This window comes from Lissotriton vulgaris, chromosome 7 (genome assembly GCF_964263255.1).
Source record: "Lissotriton vulgaris chromosome 7, aLisVul1.2, whole genome shotgun sequence".
Classification (NCBI taxonomy): Eukaryota; Metazoa; Chordata; class Amphibia; order Caudata; family Salamandridae; genus Lissotriton; species Lissotriton vulgaris.
This window is the reverse complement of record NC_141695.1, coordinates 839,037,198-839,046,445: the sequence shown is the minus strand read 5'-3', so window position 1 is coordinate 839,046,445 and position 9,248 is coordinate 839,037,198. Positions and strand designations below refer to the sequence as shown.

The window sequence follows — 9,248 nt, the reverse complement described above, 5'->3', positions numbered from 1 at the left end:
TATGGGTTTTGGGGTGCCAGGGGTAATTATAGATTTCAGGGCGGGTATGGGTTTTGGGTGTGAGGGGGTTAATTTTAGGGTTCAGCGTGGGTATGTGTTTTGGTGTGCCAGGGGTAATTTTAAGATTCAGGGTGAGTATGGGTTTTGGGGGGCAATGCATCAAGCTAACAAAAATGTGTGCTTTAATTGTTGTCCAGTTTCAAATGCAGAATTCACCACATTTTTTTCTCAGCTTGACCTGAGCATTAACCGATCCTGATTATCTGCCATTTTAGCTCCGCCCCATTGATTTACATTAGCCACGCCCCTTCATCTGCCATGTTAGCCCCCCCCCCCCGAAATTAAGATCTAGTTGCGCCCCTGCTATCTACCATTCCTATGTGACTCTTAAGAGTATATTCCTTTGTATCTCCTCCTTGTGTGACTTTACATTTGTACATTTGCAATTTTTTGTGTTTGTTTCCTCTTTGTAACGCATGTAATCCTAAATCCTTATGTTTTTCAACTGGTTCTTATGTAAAGCGCTCTGACACCTTCGGGTAAAGTTCGCGCTATATAAAATCGCATAAATAAAATAAATAAATAAAATAAATTAAGAGGCGCACCGCTGACGGCCAGTTCCTGACCTTTACTATCTACTGAGCCCACCTCTGTCTCGTGCTCGTAGCCCCACCCTTTCGTGTAGCTCCGCCTCAGACCATTTCAATAAGTTTGCAGCCGCTTTCCTTGCGCGCCAGTCCTCTGCTCTGGGATACAGGACTGCGACGCGCGCGACGCGCCCATGGAGATCAACTTCAGCGGCCGCAGAGCCTTGGTGACGGGGGCTGGAAAAGGTTGGGCGGGGCGCCACCTTCGAACACAGGAACTCATTTTTGGGTGGGGGTGAGGACTGGAGAGACGTATGAATTGCTGGGTGTTGTGCTTGGGTCACAGTCACGTGGATGGTTGAGTTTTACGTTACAGGATTCAGTAAGAACATAAGCACGTGATACTAAAATGTGGTCACGTGACTACCTACCGAAAATCATGGTATTGTACTGTTACATGTTTCCGGTCATATTTCTTTAGAAGTGAGGGTACCTTGATTAGGCTGGGAGGTGCCTGGCGGGCCTGAGAGTATAGGGTCGCCGTGGCTTGTGATCGTCACTGCAGGATGTTAATTATTAATAGCTGTCAACTGTCTGGGCTGGCCCCATGATGAATGTGTCCCACGGCAAGTTAGATCGTTTAGCCGTCAGCAGTAAACATACTGTAGCTTTTGAGCATACATTTGCAATGTAAAACAATTTCTGCCAAATGCTTAATCGTTTGTTTAAAAACCAGGAATGGCTTTAACATGATGATTTAGGATTAAGGTGCGAGTATTGTATTGGGCCAGTGTTTGACGTTTGCACGCGCGTGCAAACGTCAAACACTGGCACAATACAATACTCGCACCTTAATAAAGTGACACATGTGAAGCGCTTCACGTGTGACACTTTATTGCAAATGGAAAATGTGTGCAATGTTGCGGTCATCATTTTTTCTTAGTGTGAAGAAACTATAGGGTAGTCAACGCAGTAATTACTGTAGTAAGTGAAATAATTATTGAAGGGATTGCATTACCTTGTTTACACTGGTATATAGTTGTTTTGTGGGCTTAGTAGTGACCCACTCATAGGGTTAGTGCCGCGCTGCCAAAAAATACTGCCCTACAAGAGACCTAGGCCCTGAAGTTCTCACCCCTTCTTTATATCTACTTCATTTTTTTTCTTGTTTGCATTCAGGAATATGTAGTTGAGTGTTTATAATGGAAATATAAAGTACAAAGAACGTAAGGGAAAAAGAGACGACAATATGAACTACTCTCACGTGACATGGGGCATTTTTTGCAGGCACTTGTATTTCTGGAAACGGGGAACACCTCAGTTTTCAGGGCATTTTTATTTTATAGTTGAGTTTTCAAGGACTATCATCTAATAATTATTGTTGCACTTTTAAAGACCAGCCATTTAGTCACAATATCCTTCATTAAATTGATTCACATTTTGGTTAAATCATTGATCCTTTTAAAATTTAACCTGTTTGTACTTATAAAGATGTAGGTTAGGGCCCTAATTACTTACCAGTAGTTTTCAATATCCTTACCCCTAGTCGTCAAAATCATTACTTTGGAGGGGAAGTCACCACACACGAGAAAGAACAGGGAGCCTTTGCGACATAAAAAAGTTACTGACTTTCATGAGACCGAGAAGAGACGAACATAAGCAAGGGTTAATGCTCACCAAGCAGAAGCGTTTAATTCTTAACACCGTCATTTTCTAGGACTAAATGTGGTCCTTTGTGAACAAAAGGTCTTTCACAAAACCAACATCCTCAATTTTGTAGTGTTTATCAAAGGTGTATTCAGAGAACCAAATAGCAGCCGTACAAATCTCATTTAAGAAGACCCACTGATTCTCTGCTCATGATGCAGAAATACTCCTTCTTGAGCTCCCCTGAATTCCATCCTGAACAGGTATGTTAGATAAAGATTACGCTAGAAGTATAGCAGAGGAAATCCATCTGCTAATACAAATATTAGATGCCTTGTTTCCTTGTCTATTAAGACCAGCATCACAAATTATCCTGTTTTTCTTAGAAAATCAGAACTTATTTTTATGGAACAAAAACTGCTCTTTTCTAACTCAGTAAATACCACATTCACTGGGGAGAGAGAAGAATTTCAAGCACTGGTGTTTTTAAAATCTAACGCTTTGAATAGGATTCAAATTAGAAGAATATTGAGGCCTCTAAATCAATTCTGCTAAATGTGCATGAATAGCCTTACATATCCTCTCAATTTCCAGATTGACAATGGCAGCTGAAAAACAGGACAACACCCAGGTGCTTGAAGAGGACATTTTTCAGTGAGGACCCAGGGCCATAGATTTCACCAGCGAGAGCCATGACCTGCAAATGGATATCAATGCTGACACCTCTGCTTCTTCTTGCTGAATCTTTAGGAGCAGTCAATTAATTATGCTTTCAAAGATAGAAGATAATGCTCTGCCTTAGAACCAATCTTCTTTGCAGTCAAATTTAAAGCCATTAACTTGTTCCCTTCTTGTCTGTTTTTTATACAACATAGCCACCATATTGTCTGTTCTCACTGTCTGGTCTTGATGAATATTTTGATCCGCGAAATGTAGTCATACATAATGAACTGCACATAACTCCCTCCCGTTCGACACTTGCTCTGTCCTGCGAAATGGGTTTCAGCTGCCATTGGAGAGCAGCTTTGATTTAGAAGGTGATATGAATTAACCTCTAGAGTGATGAATGAGGGCTTACGGTATTCTAAAACCAAGGTAACAAGGAACATGCAGGAGGACTTTGTCCTTGTTTTCCAACCACAGACATGCACAGTTTGAGATGTTCCAGTAAAATTGTAGGGTTGTCAGTCTTAGTCTCTTCTCTCTTTCTACTGTAAGAGTGACCATTCCTAGGTCTGTTCTAAAATGAGCTGTGATAAATGTCCTGTCCTGCATCGGTTCTGTTTTGCGCATTTTTTAAGATTGATCAACAGACCACGTTTCTGAAGACAATCCCGAAAACTTTTCCATCCCAGCAGTGTTTTGTGCGTTGTCTAGGCATAGAGCAGCCAATTGTCCTGATATGAATATATGTTCCGACCCTTGAGATGTAGTAGGTAGGGCAACCAGTAGGGACTCAATGTTGGTGAAAAACTTTTGGCTCGTACTTTATGCCCAAGAGTAACGCCTGAAATAGGAAATGTCGCTCCAAAGATAAAATCTTTTTAAGCCTCCTCCGGAATAAAGAGAATTATGGCTTGTAGAGACTCAGTCTTGAAAATATATCTTCTTAATCGACTTGTTCCCTTTCCAGAAGTCTAGAATTGATCTCAATTCTCCTGAAGGCTTGGAAATCAGAAACATTATTGAATAGCATCCTCTTCCCCCTCTCTTTCTTGGGCACTGGAACAATTGCCTACTTCAACTGCAATGTATGAACAGACAGTATCATTGCTTGTTTCTTGACTGGATTTGTGGGACAAGAAGTAATTATGGGCCCAGTCTCTGTAGGAATTGATAAAAAATCGAAGTGGTATCTTTCCTGAATATTTTCAATACCTATGCATATTAAGAAGACTTTTCCTATTCTGTATTGACCTGCTTTAATCTACCCCAGTGGGAAGAGACACCTCCTTGTATAGTCATAATAATTGTTTTTTGACAAGTGAAGAAACTTTAAAATTTTGATCAGAGTGATTTTTGTAACTCTATTTGTGCTTTCCGAAATATCCAGATGGTTGCTGCTGAGATCCTTTTTGATGGCTTTCCATGATGATAGTGATGTTGAAGTTGAGGATCTTGCTGATTGTCTAAAAGAGGAAGAGTTCTTCTTCACCTTAAAAAGTGGATGCAGCTTCTCCTCCAATTCTGATCGTAGCAGCAACACTGCCGTCAAAGGCATATGCAGTGCTGCAGATGTTTGTGAGGAGTCAGTATGCTTTTCCTTCGAGAACAGATTCAGTTTTGCCTCAATATTAGCCCCTTCAGTCAATGCAGATGCATGTACTACATTGAACGAAATGTCTGAAAGGAATTCCTCTTGTTTCTCAATCACCTCCAACAGACCAAACATCAATCTCCTTCCTGAACTACTTTAAATAACTCCTTATCTTCAGAAATTTGAAATTGTGTTCAGTAGACGCCAAAGATTCTCGCTTTCATTTGAAAATGTGCACTAACTCTTCTTTTTTTTTTTTTTTTTTTTTTTTTTTTTTTTGCAAGACCTTTATTGGAAATACGCTCACATACACAGCAATATGCCTACAACCCTGTATAGAGCCGGCTGCCAATATTTCAACAGTGTGGATCTGCAAGCATACATTGAGGATAACAGGCAGGGACAAGCCAAGTCTGTAGAGGGCAAGAAGTGTCCACAGTCCAGATAGGAATCAGCCTCCACAAGTGTTCCCCGCTTAACACCTATAGGTCTTATTTTGCATTGTTTTTCTAGAACAGTAACAAACCCCCCCACCCCCAACCCAACAATCCCGGTCTCAGGTCATAGGAAAGTGCTTAGTAGTAGTGCAGAAGATAAAAAATAGTGCAAAAGGTACGCAAGGGTCTGCCAGCAAGCAGATATGTGGTATCATCTCAAAGTCACAAGGCAACACATGCCACTAATCGTTGCGCAGGACCATGAAAAGTCAAAACCCAGACCACCCTCCAGGAGCTACATTCACAGCAACCCAAGACATCCCACTGCGACATTCACCAATCAATCAATCACTCAGACTAACCCTCAGGCACACCGTCAACAGGCAAGCGTCCCCCATCCCCATCGTCAGAACTATCAGTATCTTCCAACCCAAGCATGTAGGTAGTGTACGAGGTCCAAATATCCCGTGGCCGTGACGTCTCCGGCAGAGCTTCCGCATAACATGTCAACTGATCCCTACAATAGGCCATGTCCTTCAACCACAACTGCACATCAGGCGCCCTCCTACCACCCCACCCCACAGCCACTCTCCGCTTAGCAAGCTGCAATGCCAGCACAATCAATTTCCGCTCCTTACTCGGTACTCCTGACGCAATCCCTAGTAAACACAGACGTATATCCATCGGCACCTCCGTGGCCGCCATCTTAGTGAGGGCGTCCGTCACAGCCAGCCAAAACTCATACACCTTAGGACAACCCCACGCTAAATGCACAAAATCCGCATCGTCTGCTCCGCACCGAACACATCTCGCAGTATCCCTAAGGCCGTACCGAACCAATTGTTTGGGAGTGTAATACCACTGATGTAGAAATTTAAAATGAAGCAAGCGAAAATTGCCGTTGGCCACATAACCCCCGGTCATGGAGCAAGATTCGGTCCACTCCTCGTCCGACAGAGGCTCAGGTAAGTCTCTATCCCATCTGGCCCTGGCTAGCAGCGCCCCTCCCCCTTCGTCTTCCTGAGCAGCTCGGTACAATCTGGAGAGCAACTTGACCCTGTCCGTCGTGGTGTAGAGTAGCTGCAAAGCGTTCAGTGTCGGGGGTTCTTCTGGGAAGGTAGGGTACAAGCAGCGTACGGCCGCACGGAGCCTAACGTAAAGGAAAGTAGCCATGACCGCATTGGTGGATTGGTCCGTCATTGTTTGTAGTGGAAGGAACTTTGCCCCCGGGAAGAGAGTCCCCATAGTGTGGAGTCCAGCTCCCTGGAGAACCTGTAGACCACCAATTTCACTCGACACCGAAATATCGGAATGGTACAACAACGGCATAGCGGGAGCATAGAGCGGCAACCTGCCAGCTCTCCTGCCAAGTTCATGCCAGGCTGTCGCCGTGGACCGGACTGTATCCACCTCCCCTTTCTCGAACACAGAGTGTGTATTACCCATCATGGCTCTCAACGGAAATGGCAAGACGGCACTGGCCTCAAGCGCCACATGGGGGGTATACTGGGGGGCAGATATCCAATAAGCGGCAAAATGCGCCTGTGCACAGAGGTAGTACAACTTCATATCCGGCACAGCGTAACCGCCAAGAGCATAAGGCTTAGTAAGCACCTCCCACGTCACCCTAGGCTTCTTACCCGCCCAGACCAGGGAGATCAGCAAAGAGCGCAATTGTGCAAAGAAGTGAGAAGTCAGTCGAATTGGAATGTTAACAAAAAGATACAGAAATTTCGGGAGGACAACCATTTTGATTAAAGACACACGATCCGCCAGGGTGAGAGGAAGCTTGATCCAGCGGGCCACTTGGTCCTCCAGCTTGGAAATAGCCACCCCATAGTTGGCTCTGATAACCTCCTGACTATCCCGGTGGACCTGGATCCCAAGATACCGTACCGAATCTTCGGCCCATTCCAGAGGGAATTCCAGGGGGAAAAGCACAGTTATATCCGTGAGGGGCAGCAAGACAGATTTATCCCAGTTAATAGTCAATCCAGAATGGCGCCCAAACCGAATGAATTCCCGAAGGACAGGCTCTAGATGGAAGGCGGGCTCACGTACATAAAGTACCATGTCGTCAGCATACATAGATACAGCTAGCGAGCGAAGGGGGAACTTCAAGGCCGCAGCGGCATACCTCTGCCTCAAGACACAAGCCAATGGCTCCATTACCAGAGCAAACAGTAGAGGGGAGAGAGGGAAGCCCTGTCGAGTACCCCTCCTCACTGGGAACGAGTTTGAGACATGGCCGTTAACCCGCACCCGTGCCATAGGGTCGGTATAGAGAAGAGTTACCAGCGATGTAAAAAAGAAGGGAACACCCATACGATGTAAGATAGCTGTCATATACCGCCATGCCACCGAGTCAAATGCCTTAGCAGCATCTAACAACACCGCCACGGCAGCCAGGTCTGGTTTGAGGAGATGCAACACAGCGAAAAGGGCCCTGAGGTTGTGGGTGGTTGATCGAAGCGGTATGAACCCCGACTGGTCCGGTAACACCATCACCGGGAGCAGCAGCCGCAGCCGGGTGGCCAGCACCTTAGCTATAATTTTAACGTCGGTATTCATGAGCGAGAGGGGGCGATAGGACTCACATCGGTCCGGAGGTTTCCCAGGTTTCGGTAACGCAACCAGCAAGGCCTCCCTCATTGTGGTCGGGAACCGGCCCCTATCCAGATTCCTCAAGTACCATCGCTAAATGCGGGAGAAGAATATCAACGTATTCTTTGTAGAATTCAGCCGGTAAGCCGTCTGTGCCAGCAGCCTTCCCGTTAGGGAGAGCCGCAATTGCCTCCCGCAACTCCTCCTCGGTGATGTGGTGCATCAAGAATTCCTGCTGCCCCCTCGAGAGCCATACCAAAGCTATATCAGCAAAGTAGTCAGCGATTTCTGCCTCCGACGCCGTCTCAGTATACCCATACATGTCTCCATAGTATCTGGTAAAGCAGTTTAAGATGCCAGGAGTATCAGTGACGACCACCCCATCTTCCACAATCTCCTGAACAGAGCAATGCTTGGCCCACGGCTGCCTTATGCGGTCCGCCAGCCCCCTACCCGGTCTGCCCCCCTCACCATAGTAGCGCGCCCTGGTGTGCTTAGACAAGAACTTCACCTCTTGATCAGCCAGCTCGTTATATTCAGTTACTTTTGACCGTATATCGGCCAGAAGGGTATCCCCAGGACTTTCCTCCAAGCGCCTTTCCAATCCCGTCAACTCCCTTTCCAACCGGGACATGGAGTCACGCAGAGACGTAAGGACACCAGAGTGCAGGCCTATACACGCCCCTCGAATAGTCACCTTGAAGGCCTCCCACACCGTACATGCATTGTCAACCGAGCCAACATTCTTTTCAAAGAACTCCGCGACAATCGTCCTGAGCCTCTCACGGAGCACCAGATCAGTCAGAGTACCCGGCGATAATCGCCAGGTGAACGGAGCAGGCGTGCACATAGGCATTTGCAGTAGCATGTGTACCGGTGCGTGATCAGACAGCGTACGCGGCAGATGAGCAACATCCAGCACCCACCCACTCACATCCCGAGTCACCAGCCAATAATCCAAACGCGACCAAGTGTCATGGGCAGAAGTATAGCAAGTACCCTCTTTTCTTCCAGGGTGTCTCATACGCCACACGTCAACCAGTCCCAATTCATGCATACCCCCCTGAATCTCAGCAGTCGCCCTCTTTCTCACCCATGGTCTGTCTTGCTTCCTGTCCAGCTCCCCATCCAAAATCACATTGAAATCCCCCCCACAAATCACAGCCGATTGAGGCAATATGTGTAACTTATTCCAGAGCGCAACATAGAAATCGGGGTCATCAACATTAGGTCCATACACATTTACGAGCGTAACTGGTGAGCCGCATAAGGTACCATGCACAATTATATAGCGCCCATCTTTATCCACTTCTTCATGTTTCACAAGAAAAGGCACAGATTTTTTAACCAGGATCATTACCCCGCGTGCATACGAGGAGTAACTGGATGCTAGTCGAACTCCCGCCCATTTCTTACCCACAGTTTCTGCCGCCGTGCCCCACAGATGCGTCTCCTGCAAAAACGCGACATGAGCTCCATGTCTGTTTAGAAACGCCAACACCTGTCTAGATTTTTGAGGGCGATTCAACCCCCTGACATTCCATGTAACACAAACAATTTTACCCCCCCCAGCCATTTAGCCACCGCAATAACATATTCCTAAAGATAACAGTCCACCCCTCAGAAGTAAAGCAAGCACCTCGTACAGATCTCAACAGTGTAGTAAGAACAGCATACCCCCTCAAAAGATACCAGGCCCAGTCCACCACCCACCAT

General features: G+C 46.2%; 1 protein-coding gene across 1 annotated transcript in view; it reads left to right on the top strand.

The window, feature by feature from the left end:
• The first annotated feature begins 683 nt into the window (after positions 1-683).
• DCXR (dicarbonyl and L-xylulose reductase) overlaps positions 684-9,248 on the top strand; it is a 290,388-nt gene continuing 281,823 nt past the window's right edge. The window contains exon 1 of the mRNA XM_086931191.1: positions 684-833. Coding sequence (XP_086787317.1) covers positions 782-833 — 52 coding nt within the window. The 5' untranslated portion in view covers positions 684-781. The remainder of the gene's footprint in view (positions 834-9,248) is intronic.